Source organism: Podarcis vaucheri (genome assembly GCF_965113315.1).
Source record: "Podarcis vaucheri genome assembly, chromosome: 11".
Lineage (NCBI taxonomy): Eukaryota > Metazoa > Chordata > Lepidosauria > Squamata > Lacertidae > Podarcis > Podarcis vaucheri.
The window spans coordinates 15,497,033-15,518,161 of record NC_138749.1 but is presented as its reverse complement, the minus strand read 5'-3'; the positions used below and the strand labels follow the sequence as shown (position 1 = coordinate 15,518,161).

Genomic DNA, 21,129 nt, shown 5'->3' with positions numbered 1-21,129 from the left:
GAGAAGACACCCTCTTAAGAATATTAGGGGGGTGGGCAGGGGAAGGACTAGACCACGTGAAAAATGAACATAATATTTTAGCTGCAGTTCATTTATTTTCAGCTTTGTTTTCTTGTTATTAAAAAGCGTGCCTAGACATTCCGTTGTTGCGCCCATAACCTAGGTTTAAGGTGCCATTTAGCTCCTAGCCTTCATATCTAACACTGGTGGGGCCATAAGCAAAAGTGCGCAGAGCAACAGACGTGATGCTTAGCTTTGTGCATTAGGCTGCACAAAAAGTCTAAGGTCTCTGCATGCACATATATCCCCAACCCTACTCGTTCCTCTATTTTTTTTAAAGGTCTCCATGCTTTATTCTGTGTATAGAGCAGGTTGTTCCCATCAGTAATATTAAGAAATCATTCTTGAGAGATGCAGCCTTTGGCTTTACACAAATGTCTTCAGAACTGGTTTGCTTTCTGTTGAACTTTACAAGTGTAAAGTTCAAACATTTGCCTCTCTGCAGTAGCGAAGTTTCCTGTACAAGGGAATACAGTTGGGAAAGTGCAGTTAAAGTGCACAAACCACCTATCCCTTTTCATGCGTCATAGGCGTTTTCAGTTTGCTCAGTACTTGAATGGTCCCAATATATCTTATCTCACTTTTATGTGATATCTTGCTATCTGCTCAATCCTGTCGGTGCACGCCAAGTTGATCAGGGAAAACCATGTATGAATGATTAATTGACTTTCACGAGTCCTTTTCAGGCAAAAGCTACATGTTACTCTAATTGTGTGGTTAGCAACCTCTTTTGGGTATTTGGCCGTTTTCATTAGGACTACAGCCTGCAGGGAAGAGGATCTATGTTTGATAACTTGCTGGAATTGGTTCCATGACTTGGTAAACCAAGCCCATGGCTTACTGCCATTTTGCTCCTCTGTTCTTGAGCTTCCCTGAGCTATCAAGGTTTGGCTTAGCATGTTGTCTGAATCTGGGCTTGTGGTTAAGTGCTCTCCTCGCTTATCAGAAGCTGTAGTCTTGAAGAAAGCTTCGTGGTTCATGGTTGTGAGGACAGAGCTGAAACCATAAGCCGGGGTTGCAGATGACATGCTAAGCCAAACATTCATTCTGCTACAAAGCATATTGTCCATTGTGTTACTTAATGTTTACTTTCTATAAAGGTCATGGTGGGAAATGTTTGGTGAAAGAACACAAAGTGAGACTGTGTACTTTTTTATATATATAATAAACTTAGTAAAACATACAATAATAAAATAATGGGTAAAATCACAGTTAAATCATCAGCAGCAATGTATATTCTCTGATGGGACAGTAAAAGACAAAGTCACTTATGATCCAAAAGTTTGGACAAATAAAAATGTATTTTAGCTTATGGTTACCACAAAAACCACCACCACCACCACCACCACAACAACTGATCATTGCTGGCAGAAACATTGACTATAAAGGGGGCAGAAATTACTTGGTGACACAATTTAGGTGACCAGGAATGATTGCTGGTGACTTGTTGGTATCTGTCCATCTCTGGAGTGGAGAAGTGTGCTTTTGTTGGATGAAGTCAAATTGTTGTAAGCTTACAGCGCCTGCTGTGGCTGTAGAGACATGTTTTGTTGCAGCTTCTTCTTTCCACTCCTCCCAGCGGTCATTCCTCCTCTGGTCACTGCTGTGGATACACAACCTAATTGCCTGTCTCCAGGCATGGTGGTAGAAATCTGTGCTAATCAGGCTTTGAACCATTTGTAGCATGATAGTGTTCAGTAGGAACAGTCTCAAACTCTCTTCTAGAACTGTCAGTAAATGCAGTTTTAAAACAAGGATAGGAAACCTGTGCCCCCCCCCCCCGATGTTCTTGGTCCCGCTGAACACTGGCTAAGCTGGTTGGGGCTGATGTGGGGATTCAACATCTGGAGAGCAACAGGCTCCCCACCCCTGCTTTAAAACATCCTGTGCAATCCTGTAACAGACTGCTTCTGATCCTTTCTACATGAAGTTTCAATGCAGGTACTTATATACTTCCTGATGTCTACAGTAATTTGCAAGTAATAAATCATTAGACAGCTGTCTTGCAACTTCATTTTAGCCCTGGAAAGTTTGTATAGGTGCAGAACTGACTTGAATGCTGCATGCATTCTCATTAGTGCTGGAAGAGACTTTTAATTAGCCCCATTTCATTGTGCCCCAAGGGAAGTAATTCCCTATTTACTATATCTTTTTCTTCCCTGCTCTTTATATAATAAGCAATCTGTTCTGCTGGGCAAAAAAGTCAACAATTAAATCGCATCTATAAGAAATCTAAATGATTTATAGCAAGAAGAAAGCCACAGTGCTGCTATAGATCTAGCATTAGATTGGAACCTGGGACTGTAATTGTAACCCCATTTACCCAGGAATAAGCCCCATTGAATTCAGTAGGAACTTCCTGCTGAATAGACACAATTAGGACTGTGCTGTTGTTAATTCTTTGTTAAAATTCATGCTAAATATACACACACACACACACACACACACACACACATACACACAGTGGTACCTCGGGTTAAGTACTTACAGTAGTACCTCAGGTTACATACGCTTCAGGTTACATACGCTTCAGGTTACAGACTCTGCTAACCCAGAAATAATACCTCGGGTTAAGAAGTTTGCTTCAGGATGAGAATAGCAATCGTGCTCCAGCAGCGCGGTGGCAGCAGGAGGCCCCATTAGCTGAAGTGGTGCTTCAGGTTAAGAACAGTCTGAGTTTAAGAACGGACCTCCAGAATGAATTAAGTACGTAGCTAGAGGTACCACTGGGTTATTCTGGGTTAGCAGAGTCTGTAACCTGAAGCATATGTAACCCGAGGTACCACTGTATATTCTTTTTTTTTGTCCAACACCCCTGTTTGTGGAAATAAATGTTTTCTCTTCCTGGTATTTTGCTACACCTTAATTTCTGAAGTTGCATCACCCCACCTTCAGACTATACTGTTTTCAAAAGGGCATGCTCTGACTTGGAACACCTGCTTCCTCCTCTGCTCCCACACATCCTGACGTTTCTGTGGAAGTTGCAGTCTCCCAAGGCATGCTTGGTCACCCGTGCTACAAACAAGGGGCTACACATGGAAGCACAAGCAGGTCTGCCTGCTGTCTGGGTCTAGGCCACTCCCTTTAAACATGAGGCTAGCTCCCTTTTACAGGAGCACATCTGTTCCCATGTGATGATAAACGGCAGTACCAATTGCTCAGATCCTCTTTTTTCCCTGACTTCCATTCTTTAGGCAGATGCATTGCTGGTTAGCGAACTGCATTCATGCTTTGTAGGCACACTTTCCATGACACATTCCAAGTGACAAAGCTTCACGCTACCCTTTAGTTAACCTCCTCCCCGGTGTCTATGTGAATTGGCTATGCTGAGCCAAGATGTGACTGATGTTAATTATATAATAGCGGAACGTGCGTCCTGTTGAAATGTGCCTAACTGCTTGTGGAATCAGCGTGCACTGTGAACAGTATAGGTCTGCAGATGCACTGCGTGGCCAGATGTTACTCAGAAGAGAAACATCTGGAGTGTCACCTTCTGCTTGCTTGTTTTTGAGAGGCAGGTTTACGGGTGCTGGTGGTCGCACCCAAGCTTTTTAATTTCTGGCAAAGTAGTTTGGCTCCAACATGCTCTTTGGGCAGAGCTCACTCTGGTCAGTACTTGCATGTATGTGCTGGGGTTGATTTTGTGAGAACTCGCTTTCTGCAGCTCCGGATTCCCTGCACCTTGTGTTGAATAGTGGAAAAGATGGACGAAGGACACAGCTCTGTTGGATTCACAGCTCTTTATTGCAGTAGTTAGAACTGCTCCTGGAATCAGAATGACTGCAGCTTAGCTGGCTGCTTTATATAATACTAAGTAACTTGAAACATTAACAACTTACAACTAGCTAACCAATCAGGAGCGACAGTTTTCAATCCTTCATTTACATACTGGTGGCCCTGAGTGAGAACTGCAACTAATCTTAATACATAACACCTTTATTTATTAAAGACATGCACACACATACACAATGTACGCCTCCCATTCTTCCTTGCCTTTTCTGGTCTCAGAATTTCATATCATCCAACATTCCTCAGATGAAAGAAACTAGGGACATTTCTCACTCCCCCACAACTGACGCTCCTTGCCCCCCATTTTTTGCCCCCCATTTCCTATCAGAAGAAGGAGGGGAGTGTTACCACCACTACATGTGTGACATTTTGTGTGACATTTTGATGTATTTTTAATCTTTGTTGTAAGCCGCCCAGAGTGGCGGGGAAACCCATCCAGATGGGTGGGGTACAAATAATAAATTATTATTATTATTACATCAATGGGACACAGCACACATGCCCTCCACCATCCTGAGGAAAGTTTCCAATTGTCCTTTAAGACAAAGTAATATTCACTTAGCAGTTTGAAAGCACGTCAAAGTGCAAGTAGATAAATAGGTACCGCTCCAGCGGGAAGGTAAACGGTGTTTCCATGCGCTGCTCTGGTTTGCCAGAAGCGGCTTAGTCATGCTGGCCACATGACTCGGAAGCTGTACGCCGGCTCCCTCGGCCAGTAAAGCGAGATGAGTGCCGCAACCCCAGAGTCGGCCACAACTGGACCTAATGGTCAGGGGTCCCTTTACCTTTAATATTCACTTGCCACTGGAAGGGATACAGTGGTGCCATTATGGCACAGGTCCTAACCATTTGCCATATGCTCCTCAAAACAATACAGGTACCTGGAACAGGGCCTCCAAAGCAGATCAGTTTCAAGTCATTTATGTAGCATTTAACAGTAATGGTCCGTTTTTGTTTGGTAATTATAAATTTGAATCACTGATTTGGATTGCAGAGGCATTCACGCTTATGACTGATGCTCGTTGCCACTATTTGCAAACAGACATCTTTGCTGCCATTTCCCATTATTCTTTGCTCCACTCATGCTCTTAAAATGACCAGTTGGTCTAAAAACAACAACAGCAGCAGCTCATGATCTTGTGTGTCTCTAGCATGCAAATCTGAAATTTTTCTCATTAGTACCTCAGCACGTGGGAGCCATAAGAAAAGAAAGAGCAGCTTTTGTTAGCTGGCGGTGCCATCAGATGTCTTAGTCTGCAGCTAAGCACTTGTTCGGGAACACCCTTCCCAGGGTTCTTGATGGCTACACTTCTATCATTTGGACTCTAAACGAAGAGTACTGTACTGTATAATTTTTTCCGGAGTTTCTGCTTCAGTGAGATTGAGTGTTTTGGCTAATTCTTCTCTTAAGGGTTTTGATGCTGCTTTGTTTTTGTGGGGCTAAGTCTGTTTATCGTCTTATAGTCATTTAACCTTGTGTTGTAAACTCCTGTGAACACATAATTTGGAGAGACGTAAGGCGAAAAAGAAAAGTAAATGCTGGAAGTAGTAACCATCTTATTTTGTACCATTATTTTGTACAAATCTGAAAAAAATGTGGACAGGCTTGGACTGGTAGTAGCTTTAGCTCAGTTCTGTCAGTGTTGCTGTTGTTTAGGTTTTTTTAATTTCCTGGTTTGCTAGAACAGGCTTAAAATCAACAATCCATGCTGCCAATATGGTTAAAAGGCACCATGCTTCTGTTGGAAAGCCTGAATAAATAGTTATAAAATTAAATAACAGGATGTGTGTTTTCCTGAGCTGCCTTAGGTGTGCCTTGATTCTATGCTGAGTGAATATTGGCATGCTTGCACTTACCTGGTTTTTTGCATGTTGCTGTGTGCTTATAGAATTGTAATTTGTTGTATAGGCACACAGATCTCTAACTAAGGAGGTTAGGTAGCACAATCGCACATACCTTCTGGTAAGGGATGCATTTTCCACATTTTTAACAGTCAAGAGTGGCTTCGTTAGTACTGGTATCTCTAATTCTGGACAAGTTTCTCATCAGGTAAGTCAAGTTTAATCCAGTCTAACGGCTCTTCCAGACAGACAGTGTTGCAAAAAAGTTGGCAACTGTAAACCACTTGGAGACAAATAGGTTTTTTGTTTTGTTTTGTTTAGATGCCTTTTGGATAGCTCCAAACTAGATTTTCAAGCTTCTTTCTGCAATTCAGGGCATGTGATTCCAGCTCTCTCTTCCCTCCCTGCTCTCCAACATACCTCAAGTACTGGCCAGAACGTGGTGGTTTTTTTTGGCTGAAGTGTCTGGAGTGAGGGAGGGAGAAAACTGGAGGGAAATCCTTTTTTTGCACACAAACAAAATAACAACAATAATAATGAGGTTGAGCTGAACAGAGTCCAAACAGGGTACTAGTGGTGTTTTGGGGCAGCTTTGGAGTGAACTGTATGGCGCCACTTCCAGTTTTGTTCAACTTGCGCTCTTTAAGGGTAAGGCCACCTCGACCAGGTTCTTCTCTTGCCATTTGGGTGCTGGTGCTAAAGTGTTATAATAGTGCTTTGGATGTATGGTGTGGCTGTGGCCTCCTGCATGTGAGAACCTTATCCTACAATGTCAGTCCCTTGGCCACCACAGCTATGGCAACCTCCACCATCAATTCTGTCCCAACATTTTCTTTTATCTTAGAACGACAGGTGGGTTGGGGGAATATATATTGGCTCCAGGAAGAACAATTGCAGGTGTTTCATAAGTTCCACTGTCCCCCCCCCCATTTTTCTTTCTTTCTGTGCTTTATGCGTGAGATTTGGTGATTGACAGCCTTTTGGAAATACGGTTTCTGGTCTCTGCTTATATATAATCAGATGGCCTTGGGGAGACTTGCTTTCTTTCGAACTTTGTTCCGCACCTGCCTACGGATGCATAAATCTATATCTCCACACTAGCCAAAAGGCCGAGAAGCGATTAAATCTATATCTCAGTGGTATTTTAAGAACAAATAGATTGAGGGCATGTGGACATAATCCTAGCTCATGGTTTATGAGGTGCAAAAATGATCCAACTTTCTTCTGAAGTCTCCCTGGTTCGCATTTGGGTTTTATGCACAATCTATGCCTGGAGCTTTGGAAATCTGGTTCCTTCTCCTTAGGGGAAACGTTTAGAGAAATGTTGTTCAAGTACGGGTTTTTTTACTGAAACTTCTGAGAACAGTCTTGAGCAATTTGACAGAAGAATGTATGTGTGTATTGCACACACACACACACACACACACACACACACACTTTAAGTAGAAGTGCAATAGTATTGGTAGCTAAAGATAGACATAAGAGAGGTCTGGGAAGCAGGGTACTGTCACCTTGATGGGTTTGGCCATGGGTTGGTGAGTTGGAAGGTCCTGGGCTTTTGAATTCCACCTTGTTTTAGGCACCGGTCAGCACTACAGCTAGAAATACACTGGTGGGAGAAATTACCTGTGTCATTTATCGTAAGATTATTTTAACGTATCGACTTTCAAAATCCCTTTTAAGTTCAGAAGCCTATATTTTGTATTTCTCTGTTATTTTATACTAGTTAGGGCTAACAGAAGGTTGTTATCATGGTGTAAAATTGTAAAATTAGAATCCATAGAGTTGCTCACGCTATTTCAGTAGTGAGATACCAGCCTTCAGAAAAAGAGGCAGAAGAAGCCTAACCTGTGAATCTCCCAGTTCAGTGCCAAGATTGACTGCGATACATGAAGGCAGTCCTGTTCTGCTCTGGGCTTTGGTTATTCTATCGCCTTTATTTTGATCCAAGTGATAAATTGGGAAGATCGCTGAACACTCATCTTCAGCTTGACACATGTTAATGTCGTGCTTGACCTGGTTTGAACTCTTGTTAATATTTTCGAAGCATATCTGGTTGTGCAAATTGGACTCTTTTTTTCTGGCAGAATCTCCTGTTACAGGAGCAATTAATACATCTTTAAGCAATTAAAGGCAACTAATACAACTTTAATGAAGGATAATATTCCATGAGGCTGTTTGGTTAGGGATTGCTCAAAATGACAAGAGCAATTGCTTATCCTCAATATGTTGTGCATATCTGACGGATCCTTTTGTGAAGAATTAAATGGACAAGAGGGAACTGTAGAAGTATGTATTCAGCCTGTGTTAGCTGCTTGATATTGTGATTGATGTAAACTCTTAGAGATCTTGTGTTGCTGTCTTTATATTTTACTTTTGGCCTTCTTTATCTGCTTCTTAACATTACCGCCAATCATTCTTTCTGGAACTAATTGCTGTCTGTGTCCAGAGCTGCTTTCTCTCGTGTCTTCCTTTTCTTTCTCAATATCAATTTTTTATTTAACATATTTTAATGCTGGAAAGCGTGACAAATATGGTTTAAGGCAGCAAAACACAGCTGAAAACTAAACCTACTTTTAGTTTTAAAATCAGCACCTTAAAATAAGAGCCTGCCCATCGCAGGTGTAAATGACACAACGTGAATAGAATAAAACAGCCTGCCATATCCCCAGATGACTTAAAACCATTCTATAAAAATGTCAGAGATATCTTTAGACCCTGCTTGAAATTTTGTAGGGATAGGGCTAGCCTGATCTCACTTGGAAGCATATTTCACAGGAAGTGGGGCCATTGCTGAAAAGGCCCTGTCCTGTGTGCCTGCCATTCTGCTTGCTCTCATAGGTGGGTATGTGAATGGGGCCTGTGATATGGATGGCATGATAAGGGCAGGTCGGTGAGAATGAAAGCGGTCCTTCAAGTAACCCACACCCAAACTTCTTAGGGCTTCAAATGTCACCACCAGCACTTTGTGTTGGGCCTGGGAACACACTGTCACACAGTGCAACTGGTACAATACACATGAAGTGTACCGAATCAACTTCCTGGTACCAGCCATTACCTGTGTGGCTGCATTTTTCACTGGCTGACGTTTGAGTGCATTGTAGTCCTTAATGCATCTTTTCTTCAGTTTTTAACTGCAGTTTATCATGTCTACTCCTCTACCACCACCTGATTCTCCAAGATTCCATCTGAACTTTATTCCACCTGAACAGACACTCCTCTGCCTTGTATATTAGGTGAGCATGTGTATCTTGACTCTAGTGCCGGGGTTGTCAACCTGGTCCTTACCACCCACTAGTGGGCGTTTCAGGATTCTAGGTGGCAGTAGGGGTTTCTACGGCACAAGCTGAATCCTCCTTCCATCGAGTACTGGTGGGCGGTAAGGAAATTTTTCCATCAAGAAAGATGCATTAGTGGGCAGTAGGTATAAAAAGGTTGACTACCCCAGCTCTAGTGAATGAGAGACAACCGTGCCGCTTCTACTACTGATTCAGGAATTGCACCTCTCCAGCAACACAATATCTGTAATATATTTGACCTCTTTCTGCCTGCCCCCTCTCCATCGCAATGATTAAGAATCTTATTAGTTAAATGATAAGAGGCCGGGATCCAAATAGTTACCTTAGGTGTGGCCAATCACTTTTGCCTCCCTAAGCACTGCCTTTGGTCAAGGGACCATGATACCTTATCCTAAACTACATTTGAAAACCTCATTGGTTCGAAAAGCGCTTTTTGTTTTGAGAGCAACAAGCCCAAAGCTCTCCCAACCTACTTGCCAGTGTATAACTGCTGTATTTTTCGCTCTATAAGACGCACCAGACCACAAGACGCACCTAGTTTTTGGAGGAGGAAAACAAGAAGAAAAATATTCTGAATCTCAGAAGCCAGAACAGCAAGAGGGATCGCTGCGCAGTGAAAGCAGCAATCCCTTTTCCTCTTCTGGCTTCTGTGATAGCTGCCTGCATTCGCTCCATAAGATGCACACACATTTCCCCTTACTTTTTAGGAAGAAAAAAGTGAGTCTTATAGAGCAAAAAATATGGTACTTTTGCGGATCTTGGGGATGTATGGATCTGTGATCACAGCACCCTAGGTTGTGCTGCTGGCACTAAGTTGTTGTAAACTAGGAAACAAATTCCAGAGGCAACTCTTGCGACAGCTGCTGTATTTGGTGGGGAAAGTTTTCTTGGGGTTAGTTGGACCAGGGTGGGGGTAGTTAAGTGGTAAATCAGGATCGTGGAGGAGGTAGAAGTAATTCAGTACCGTAGAGAAGGTGTTAGTGACGCACCAGAAGAGCTTCTTTTCCTGTGGGAGTCTTCGCCACTTGGCATTTCCTCAATTGCCTGTCAGATCAGTGGCAAATGTGACCCAGTTTGGGCATTGGTAGTATTCGGCTCAAAAAAACGAAGATCATGGCCACTGGGCCCATCACCTCCTGGCAAATAGATGGGGAAGAAATGGAGGCAGTGAGAGATTTTACTTTCTTGGGCTCCATGATCAGTGCAGATGGTGACAGCAGTCACGAAATTAAAAGACGCCTGCTCCTTGGGAGAAAGGCGATGGCAAACCTAGACAACATCTTAAAAAGCAGAGACATCACCTTGCCAACAAAGGTCCGTATAGTAAAAGCCATGGTTTTCCCAGTAGTGATGTATGGAAGTGAGAGCTGGACCATAAAGAAGGCTGATCGCCGAAGAATTGATGCTTTTGAATTATGGTGCTGGAGAAGACTCTTGAGAGTCCCATGGACTGCAAGAAGATCAAACCTCTCCATTCTGAAGGAAATCAGCCCTGAGTGCTCACTGGAAGGACAGATCGTGAAACTGAGGCTCCAATACTTTGGCCACCTCATGAGAAGAGAGGACTCCCTGGAAAAGACCCTGATGTTGGGAAAGATGGAGGGCACAAGGAGAAGGGGACGACAGAGAATGAGATGGTTGGATGGTGTTCTTGAAGCTACTAGCTTGAGTTTGATCAAACTGCGGGAGGCAGTGGAGGACAGAAGTGCCTGGCGTGCTCTGGTCCATGGGGTCACGAAGAGTCGGACACGACTAAACGACTAAACAACAACAACAACAGTATTATGGTTCCCTCTGGCGTCCTCACCCTGTGCCCAGAGGGCACTGTTGTCACTCAACAGAAGGAAGAATGGCAGGGAGAAAAGGGTGATTAGAGCAAGTTTGGAATTGGAAAGACGTCCAGGAGAAGTGTGGAGGCAGGAGAGAGAATACCTGTTCCTTTTAGGCTCTGAAACTTCAAAAGATCTGGTGTTTGCTTTTCCACACCCTTCTCCATTACTGCAATATTTGTTCTTCAGCAAGTATTGTGCATGGTTCTTAGAATTCCAGTTGCATGTGGAATATACTCATAAATGTGAACGCCACCTGTCTGGGTAGTCTTGTGTTGGTACGCTCAGTCGTACATATATGAGCTGTAGCCTGTCTTGTATAGTTTCATTGCTCGATTTTTGTATATGCATGGTAGGCTCGAACATGTCATCTTATCGAAAAGCCCTTTGCCCCCAAAGTGGAGATCCATACATGTACAAAGGGGTGGGTTGTCTGAGGCAGTCCAAAGTACAGGAAAAGGCTCTCTGTGCATGCTGAGTGGCACTGCATTTGTGCCAGCAAGCCGGGTGTGAAGGAAAGGTTGTTAAGAGTACATGCTGCTCAATGTTTCGCAGATGAAAACAGGGACACTTTTGTAATACTACCCGCTACTCCAACCAAGGTTAACTGTCTGAGCTTCCTATCCCTCTCATTCCATTCCATTCCATTCCATTCTCATACTGGGGATCTGCCAGTATCAGCTGCTCATTCTTCCAGTTTTCTTCTTCTCTTCTTCTTCTTCTTTTTACATTTTAAAATTCATTTTCACTTTTAACATTTATCATCATACATAAATCATAATCATGGCTCCCAGTACGTTTCCAAGCCCAATTCAAAGTGTTGGTGCTGACCTTTAAAGCCCTAAACGGCCTCGGCCCAGTATATCTGAAGGAGCGTCTCCACCCCCATCATTCTACCCGGACACTGAGGTCCAGTGCCAAGGGCCTTCTGGCGATTCCCTCACTGCGAGAAGTCAAGTTACAGGGAACCAGGCAGAGGGCCTTGTCGGTAGTGGCGCCCGCCCTGTGAAACGCCCTCCCACCAGATGTCAAAGAGAACAACTACTACCAGACTTTTAGAAGACATCTGAAGGCAGCCCTGTTTAGGGAAACGTTTAATGTTTGATTCATTACGGTATTTTAATATTTTGTTGGAAGCCGCCTAGAGTGGCTGGGGAAGTCTAGCCAGATGGGCAGGGTATAAATAAAAAATTATTATTATTATTATTATTATTATTATTATTATTATTATTATTATTTTACAAACAGGATTCTCAGAATCCCCGAACTTCCCTCCACCCCTCCATGGTTTTCCCAGATATTATTTTCAAACTGCATCCTATTGTATTCTCCATATTTTCTTAAAACTCAACTTTTTTATCATAGTTCTCTCTTCATTGCAAGTGTTCTCAAAATCCTGCTAATGTTTTAAATTGTTTACAGTGTTCTTTCAAGTAACTTAAAATTTTCCCCCATTCTTTGTTCAGTCCAGTCATCCACATTTTCACATCGGTTTGCGAATTCCCCCCGCCAATGAAAATACTTCAGCATTTGTGTGCAAATTTCTCCTGCTGTATACGTGTGATGTGTGCAGTTTTGCCTCGTATACAAATTTTCACAAGGCAATTTCCCCTGATAAAATGTGATTTTCACAGACATACGTTTAAATGTTATTTATAATGCTGTTGTTGCTTTGATTTTTTTTCGTGCACTATCTGAGTTTGCAGAAAGCTGGCATTAAAAAAATAGCAACAAGTGAATAGCAATAACAAAATAGCAAAATGCCTGAGTAATTGAAAGAATGAGTGTGAGTTCCTTCAGGGATCCTGTTTTGGATCATTTGCTATGGAACTTCCTTTTCCTGCAAACTACTTAGTTTTCAGTGCATGTAACTTAAGAGTTCGGAAATAAAGGCAAAGGGCTTAAACACAGTACAGTCGTACTTTGGAAGTCAAACAGAATCTGTTCCGGAAGTTCGTTCGACTTCCAAAATGTTTGGAAACCAAAGTGCAGCTTCTGATTGGCTGCAGGAAGCACCTGCAACCAATCGGAAGCCGCGGACGCCCCGTCAGACGTTCAGCTTCCAAAAATAGTTTGCAAACCAGGACACTCACTTCTGGGTTTGCAGCCTTCAGGAGCCAAAACGTTCGAGAACTAAGCTGTTCGAAAACCAAAGTATGACTGTATATAACTCTTTTTTTAAATGGATGCTGTGCTGCTGCTGTTCTTGCATCGTGACGTCAGTGACTACTGGCTCAGTAAAACACTGATTCCTACCTATTTTGTTAGCTTGCTGGAATGACAGTCTGGAGACCAGTGCCTTCCTGCAGGCTGCAACAAAAAACGTATAATCTTTCAAATGTCTCCTTAAACAGCTCTATCCATATGCTGGAAAGTCCTGAGTGAATTTCATGTTCCCTGTGGCATGTATACAGCCAGTTGAGGATGGAAGATTGCCATTTATGTTTGGAAGTACAGTAGGCAGCACCAGCAAGCTTTTGGTATACCTTCAGCAGACACTGTTTCTGTATAGATTGTGGCGTCATGAAGTCACTGTAGCTCCCTACCTATTCACCTGATGTGCTAATGCCTGAAGACCAGAATTCGAAACTTGTTTAATCCATCGCTAGGCCATTCCATGTTATCTATATGCATACACAAGTGTAATTGCAGAGGAGAGGAAAATGACTGGCTTTTTGTTTGCTCCTTCCCTCCCAACTTATCAGTCAGGCTGGGGTGGGGAGAATTGGCTCAGAGAAAGGTAGATCTTTCTTCCTTCACCTGCAGTTATTTCAGAGGCAACGGTAGGCTGAGCCTGAATAGTCCTTCCCCCCTCCAATGCCCAAAATGATTGTTGGGAAAGAGGGTAAAGGGGTGTGTAAAAGGTCACACTTCCTTTGAGTTCGTAACAAGTCTGCAACCTGTTCAAATTTGAGTCTTCAGCGTATCTGGGCTCAGCTGACCTAGGCCAGCAAACCGGTTTCCAGACCAGGAAGAAGCAAGTGGCAGTCTGCTTGCTTTCCCTGTGCCAGTGAAACTCCTCGCCTCAGTGGGTTGAAGGCTACCCCCTGTGTACTGCCATGTGCTACTGAGGGTGGGATGACGATGCAGCGTGCATTGGCTTAGTCAGCTGAGCTTTTGGGTACTGAGGAGGGACATAGGAGTTCACCTTGTCACCTGTACAAGGGGTAGGGTTCCTGGACGACCTTACATAAAATATTTTGTTGCAGTTAGCAAAGTTGCATGGTTCAGGAGCAAGACTATACAATGTAATCAAAGAGGTAAGCGATGCGGGTGGCACTGTGGTGTAAACCACTAAGCCTAGTGCTTGCTGATCAGAAGCTCAGCGGTTCAAATCCCTGCGACGGTGTGAGCTCCTGTTGCTCAGTCCCTGCTCCTGCCAACCTAGCACTTTGAAAGCATGTCAAAGTGCAAGTAGATAAACAGGTACCGCTCCAGCGGGAAGGTAAACAACATTTCCATGTGCTGCTCTGGTTTCGCCAGAAGCGGCTTAGTCATGCTGGCCACATGACCCGGAAAAACTGTCTGCGGACAAATGTCAGCTCCCCTGGCCAGTAAAGCAAGATGAGCGCTGCAATCCCAGAGTCATTCACGACTGGACTTAACTGTCAGGGGTTCTTTACCTTTACAAAGAGGTAAAACGTGGGGTTCCCCCCCCCCAGACCTGATTGTTGCGTTGAGCAAAGCCATTGACTTGAGTAGCAGAAAAGAATTAGATGCCTTAAACTCTTATTATCTCTGTACTGTGCTTGTTGTGGGGTTGTCTTAAAAAGTGCTTATTTCAGGAGCATAATTAATTGCAGAGTGTGTATTAAATACAGTACAAAAACAAGGAAACCTATGGCTAGAGAAGAAATTTCCCTATGAAGATTTGGAAAAACATGATATCATCTTGTCCGCTGTGAATATTTGGTCTGAGTTATATTACGTGGACGACGAAACTCTTGATGGCTCCTATCAAGGTTTGCTTTGGGCAGCAACCTTCTCTGTCTGGATGATTGACAGATGAAAGTTCCATGAGTTCAAGTTTTTAGAAGGATTCTTCTTTTGAATCTGATGGGAACCGTTGAATCAAAAGGGATTGCTGAAAGTGGAGAAGCAGAGGCACTGTTGTGGTCCTTAGAAATGGTTCCGGGAAAGTGGGATTGCTGCAATGCTGGAGTTTGCAAAACTCCAGCATTTTCAAAGGAAGTGCTCCATTCCTAATCATACCTCCTAAAATGATTGATAATATGAATTACTTATGTTCTGCTTAGTTAGAATCAACAAAACCCTCTGCTCCATATCCTTTCAACAAATCTATGAGGTTGGCAATCATTTGATGCAGAAGAGCGGCTCATTCACAAGTAAGCATATGCAAGATACTCCCTTGCCTGTAACTTAAGTTATGTCCCATGTGCTGCTTTATTATTATTTACCACCACCATCATTTATTAAACTTGTTAGCCGTCTGCTTACCCAAAGGTCTCCAAGCGACCTAAAACACATTTTGTTGCTTTAGCCTTTGAACCAACAACAAAAAAAGCAGTCATGGGGTTTGAAAGCTAGTTAGGGAGAGAGGTTGTATCCTTGAAATTGGCATGTTGCTTTAGTTCTTTGACTGTTGATTTAAGTGGCACAATACACAATTCCTTTGAGTTTGTTGTTATTGCCTTTATTAGCAATCTAGGCTTGTTGTGTTTTGAGATGAAGGAGAAAAATACTGCTGAGTCAGAATGAGATCACCCAAGTTGCATTTAGGACTTCAGAAACTAAATCGACGCCAGAAGACTTTCTTTCTTTCTTTCTTTCTTTCTTTCTTTCTTTCTTTCTTTCTTTCTTTCTTCCTTCCTTCCTTCCTTTCTTCCTTTCTTCCTTTCTTTCTTTCTAAAAACCTATTTGGAGTGTGTTGCTCAGCTTACCCGGCGGTCTACATTTTTTTTTAAAAAAATGAAAGCAATTGTAAGTGTCTCGTGAGCAGTGTACCTTTTTCATATAAAATGGGGATCTGGTGTGTGGGTAGCTAGCATAACTGATTTGTCATGATTCTCTCTCATTATTATTTTTTGTAAAGGAACTGCTCAGGGTCATAATACTCTTTTCTTTATGAGTATCCGGTATCCAGCACAAAGAGTGTGTTGAACAGTTGGCTAGGGGAGCGGCTAAAAGGCTTTGGTTTGTGTGTGTTTTTATTACCCTGTTAGGCATTAACAGGGCCACTCCCTAGCCTAGACTGTATCAGCAAAAACAGTCTTCCTAGTATATGCAGGTGTGGAAGCATATTTATGTAGCCTTCCTAGAGTTCAAATGGAAAATCATGATTTAAAGTCCTTGTGGCATGGATGATTGAGGACCGGAATTGGGCTGTTATGACTACTGTCTCTCTGCAGGCAGTGATTCTTGCCCAGGGATGTGGAGCTCCATTCTCCTACTCATGTTCCTTTTAAACCAAATCTTAATTGTCGGGGCTCTGAATTTTAGAACACACTTTTTTATTTCTTCAGTCTGTTTTGGCGGCTTCAGTCAATGTAATGGGAAATGAAGTGATGACAACGGCCCTTGCCGCTAGCAAATGGTAACTGCTTGTAGAATCATAAGCTTACCTCCTTTATACATCACAGAAAGGCAGCTTTTATATTTGATAAAATTCAAATTTAAATGTAATGATCTAATCCAACTAATTTGTTCATTAAGCACCCTAAAGCATAGTGACATTCATATTAAATTTCAACACTATTTAAGTTCGTTCCACTTTCAAATGAGTTTCCCTTGAGCTTTGGATTCCCATTGCATATGCTTCTTACCTATGAAATTTTTAGTACTTTTTAACAAGCTTTATTGCAAGCTTTCCAGATGTTGTTGGGCTCCAACCTCCCTGCCTGCCGTGCCCCAGCCCCAGCCTGCAGGGTCCAATGATCAGGGATGGTGGAAGCTGTCATCCAGCAATTTTTCAGAGGAGCATAGGTTCCTCAAGCCATCTTCTGGACCCCCTGAGAAACTCAACAAACTGTGCTGCACCTGGAACTGAGTGTGGAGAGGGGAACTGGATGGGACACAACTGTGGGCAGCCTGAGGATGTACCATCCACCTTGGGCCAGTCTGTAAAATGCAAGTCTGGAGTGAAAGACTAGGGTGACTATTTCCAGGAACTCTTATTGTGAGACTTTTGTGGGTGAGCTGAGAGTTTGTTTGGGCCCTAGGAGAGAACCCAGAGGCTGAGAGGAAGAGGGTGTGCCAGAAGGAAAATGAATTGATGTTGATTTTCATATGTTTTGTAACTTCTTTGCAATGTTGTTGTTTCAGTTTTCTGCGTACTGCTTATATTAACAGTATACAAATTAGATCATCAGTCAATCGTTTGTGGGGTGGGGTGTAGTGCTTGGTATTGGCAGAGGGTAAAGCTGTGTGTCTTCTTTAAATTACAACTTTCTGCTGCAAAACCATTGTTCAGTTCCCCTGAGAGAGAAGGATTGTAGTCATACTTCACAATACAACATATTCTGTTCTGTTAGGCTTCGTTAAGAAGAAACAGAACGGTCTATTAGAGGTGCCCTTCTATGTGCTGTTGTGTTTTATTGGAAAATTGCCTTTATTGTCATCTCTGAAGCACATATGTGAGCTTTCTCCCTTTTATTATTCATTTCCACACACAAATACACAGAAATTTTATTTAATAACATATTCTTCAAAGGCCTGCTTTTTAGTATTCAGTTGCTGTACTGATAAGAGATGGCTGCATAATCGCACATCTCATTCTAAGGAGTTTTCTGGGGACTGAGTGCAAGCTACGTTTGGCAGAAGGCAGGTGGCAATGCCAGGGTTGTGCCTTAGGCAAATGATCCTTAATCATAGAGATGAAAATGTGTACTCAGAGGTCATCCAGCTGAGCCCCCTTGCAATGCAGGATCTATAATGCCGACTGCAGCTCCAGCGTCTCTGACTGATAGCTGTCCAGCCTCTGTACACATGCAGGATAGAAGCATGTGGTAATTTTATTAGATCCTGCCACTTGTTGAAAGAAAGGTTTGTTAAACATTTGAGTTTTAATACATTGATCAACCACCGTATTTTTCGCCCTGTAAGACGCACCCAACCATAAGACGCACCTAGTTTTTAGAGGAGGAAAACAAGAAAGCGACGCAAAGCCTATGGAGCGCAGCGGGAGGAACGCTCCCACTGCGCTCAAGAGGCTTTGCGTGCTGTAGTGGTTGGGAGTTACTCGTGCGTAAACTTTCCCGTTTAGAAGCTTGGTTGCATAGGTTAAACCGTCTTGACTGCACAGTCCATCTCAGCGTGGCTGCCTCAGTCGCTAGCAGAATCTGTCTGTGGCCGTTTCTTAAACCTTTGCCAGCATAAAAGCTGTTTGACACCCAATCGTCTCCGCCTCTCATTTCGCGGAAGTCTCCTGCGCAGGGAGGGCATGGGTAGTGGAGGACCAGTGCTCTCCTCACTGACTTCCAAGGAAGAATCCCGGAGCCCTTCCACCTCTTCTGCCATTTGCTCTCCTGGATCCTTGGTGTTACGCTGATTTCCTTCCCCCTCTATCAAGCTACATCTCCCCCTTGTGCTGGTACCTTCCCCTGCAGAATCGGAGAGCCTCTCCTTCTCCTGTTGCTCTGATGTCAGTTCCCGGACACGTAGCTATCGCTGAAGCCAGAAGAGCAAGAGGGATCAGTGCGCACCAATCCCTCTTGCTCTTTTGGCTTCAGCGATAGCTGCACAGCCTGCATTCGCTCCATAAGACGCAGACACATTTCCCCGTACTTTTTGGGAGGGGAAAGGTGCGTCTTATAGAGCGAAAAATAAATTTGCATCTCCAGGTGAATGAGAGAATAAGGTATATTTGCAGGATGCAGATAGCGAGAAGAAATCTAGGATTGTCTTTGCTTGTGTATAGTGTTGGGGAAGCAAATGCTGTATGTATAATTCGGCCTGTATAAGGTTGGAGCTGCAGATAAATTTGACAATTACACTTTTTTGTTTTTGAAAGCACATCTTTCAGTTGCCTACATTTGTTTAAAAAGTCATCTCTGTCACCAGTGTTGATGTTGTTTTTCATTGGTTTTATGGATTTTAGCTGCATTTTATCTGTACACTACTTTGATAATTTTTCTGATTTGTTTAAATTTGCCATGATGATGAGGATGATGGCTAAAAAGGGATGAGTGCAGAAATCCCAGCGTAGGGTAGGTTCTGAAGTCCTTGGATCAAATTTTAACATCTGCTGCGAACTCACTAGGCACACTGCACTCTCTCTCTGCCTCAGTCCTCCTCATCTTTAATACAGGAGATAATAAGACAACAGCTTTGTTTACAACAACTGTATAGTGTATGTGGAGCATTTTTAACCCTTGAAATCATTATCAAGTTTGGGCAACTGTTGACACTGTGGCAGATGTGCACATCCAGGCTGATTTCCCTCCTTTCTCTGATAGTTCAAATGGAAGTCCTGTTGCAGAGATAAAGAATCTGTGGCCCTCCAGATGTTTCTGGGGTTCAGTTCCCATCATCCCTGACTATGAGCCATCATGGCTGGGAGCTGATGCGAGTTGGAGTCCAACGTCCTCTGTAGGGGCACAGGATCTTCACCACCCATGATCTGGGTGCCTGGAAAGCATGTGTGTTGCTCATGTACATGGAAGCAGCTAAAACCCTCTGGCTCTTTGAAAGGAATTTGATGGGTGAATTGACTTCCCTTTGGATGTAAAGTACCGTATTTTTCGCTCCATAAGTTTTTAGAGGGGGAAATCAAGAAAAAAAAAATCTGTCCGCTTCTCCCAGAGCTTCTGGAGCTGCCGGTAGAAGCCCCCCCCCCCAGAAGAAGCCATAGCCGCGCGCAGCCTCTCCCGGCCGGAGGTGCTGCGTGTGGCTATGGCAATACCACCACCTCCCGCAAAAGCCCACAGGAGCTGCACACCCTTTAAGGAGTGCGCGGCTCCTGCGGGCTTTTCTACAAGGAGGGAGAAGGGACTGACTGGCCGTGTCAGTCCCTTCTCCCTCCTGGGGAAAAGCCCGCAAGAGCCGCGTGGAGCTTGTGTGCGGTTCTTGGGGGCTTTTCCTGCCTGCCACACACACATTTCCCCTTACTTTTTAGGAGGGAAAAAGTGCGTCTTATGGAGCGAAAAATACGGTATGCGCCCTCCCCTCAGTAGTCCACCTTGAGCTTGATTGTCTTCTAGCACCGTGAGCCAAGAACAATCAAGGCTGGAATACATGAAGTTTTTAGCTATACCTATTCGCTTAGAAAATGATCCTTTAACGTTTCCCCACCACCAACATTACATTTTACTGCCTGTAAACTCCCAGGTGTATTTGCACAAGACCACAGAACTCTCAGCCCAACCTCCTTTGGCAGTTTAATCTGTTACCAGGGTCTATGTCTTAGGTGAGAGACTTCAACCACTTCAGGAGACAGGCTACTGAAAACAGATGCATGACTGAGATTCAGAAAAAAATAATACCTTTTATTATTATTTTTAAGTGGTGCTAAGGGAACTTTGTTCCAGCTTGCAAAGTCTCTCAGGGAGGTGGTTGGGGCTGTATCCTGTGGCTATCCTGCTAGGCTGAACTCAGGTTTGCTTTCATTTCCCGCTTTAGGAACGGCTAGGAGGATGAATTCGGAAAGAGATTCGGAAACTACCTTTGACGAGGACTCCCAACCAAACGACGAAGAGGTGCCATATAGCGATGATGAGACAGAGGATGAATTGGACGTTCCGCCTCCTGTCGAGCCAGAGCAAAACCGCATCAACAGAGAGGTGGAAGTGACTCGAGATACGCTTAGAAAAGGTGAGTCAGACATGTATGATTCCGGAAGGGGAATGTAAGGTGAGCCGCGCTGGATCACGTCAAAGGCCCATTCAGTTCTGTGTGGAATGGCCAACCAGATGTCAATGGGAAGCAGGGCCTGAGCATGGCAGGACTCTCCCCACTTGTGACACCCCCACTAACTAGTATAGCTAGCAGACAGGACACAGCTAGCTGTGCCATTTATAGCCTTATTCTCCATGAATTTGTCTAATCCTCTTTTAAAGCCATCCAAGTTGGTGGCCACCACCGGGGCCGGCCCACACACGAGGCAAGGTGGTCCACAAGAGCAGCAGCTCCAAGGAAGTGTTCGTCTGCTGCTGTTGCTTCCGCTGTGGCAGCGAAAGCCGGGCCCACTCCTTGGAAGTGGAATTTGCCACCTCCTTGGCTGACTCCCCCTCCAATGCTGCCCCCACAGTGGTCTCTTGGAGAATAGGAGATGCGGCTGGTCTACTCCCACCCCCTAGCAAGGAAATGATGGGGGCTGCCCTCTGGGGTCTCCTGGGCTGTGCACCTACCCAACA

At 43.8% G+C, this 21,129-nt stretch overlaps 1 protein-coding gene across 1 annotated transcript in view; it reads left to right on the top strand.

Moving 5' to 3' along the window:
* The window catches only part of LOC309542861 (phospholipid-transporting ATPase IC-like), a 62,683-nt gene that overhangs the window by 9,513 nt on the left and 32,041 nt on the right, over positions 1–21,129 (top strand). Inside the window, exon 2 of the mRNA XM_082241832.1 lies at positions 20,396–20,587. Within this exon, the coding sequence (XP_082097958.1) occupies positions 20,410–20,587 (178 nt within the window). The 5' untranslated portion in view covers positions 20,396–20,409. The remainder of the gene's footprint in view (positions 1–20,395; positions 20,588–21,129) is intronic.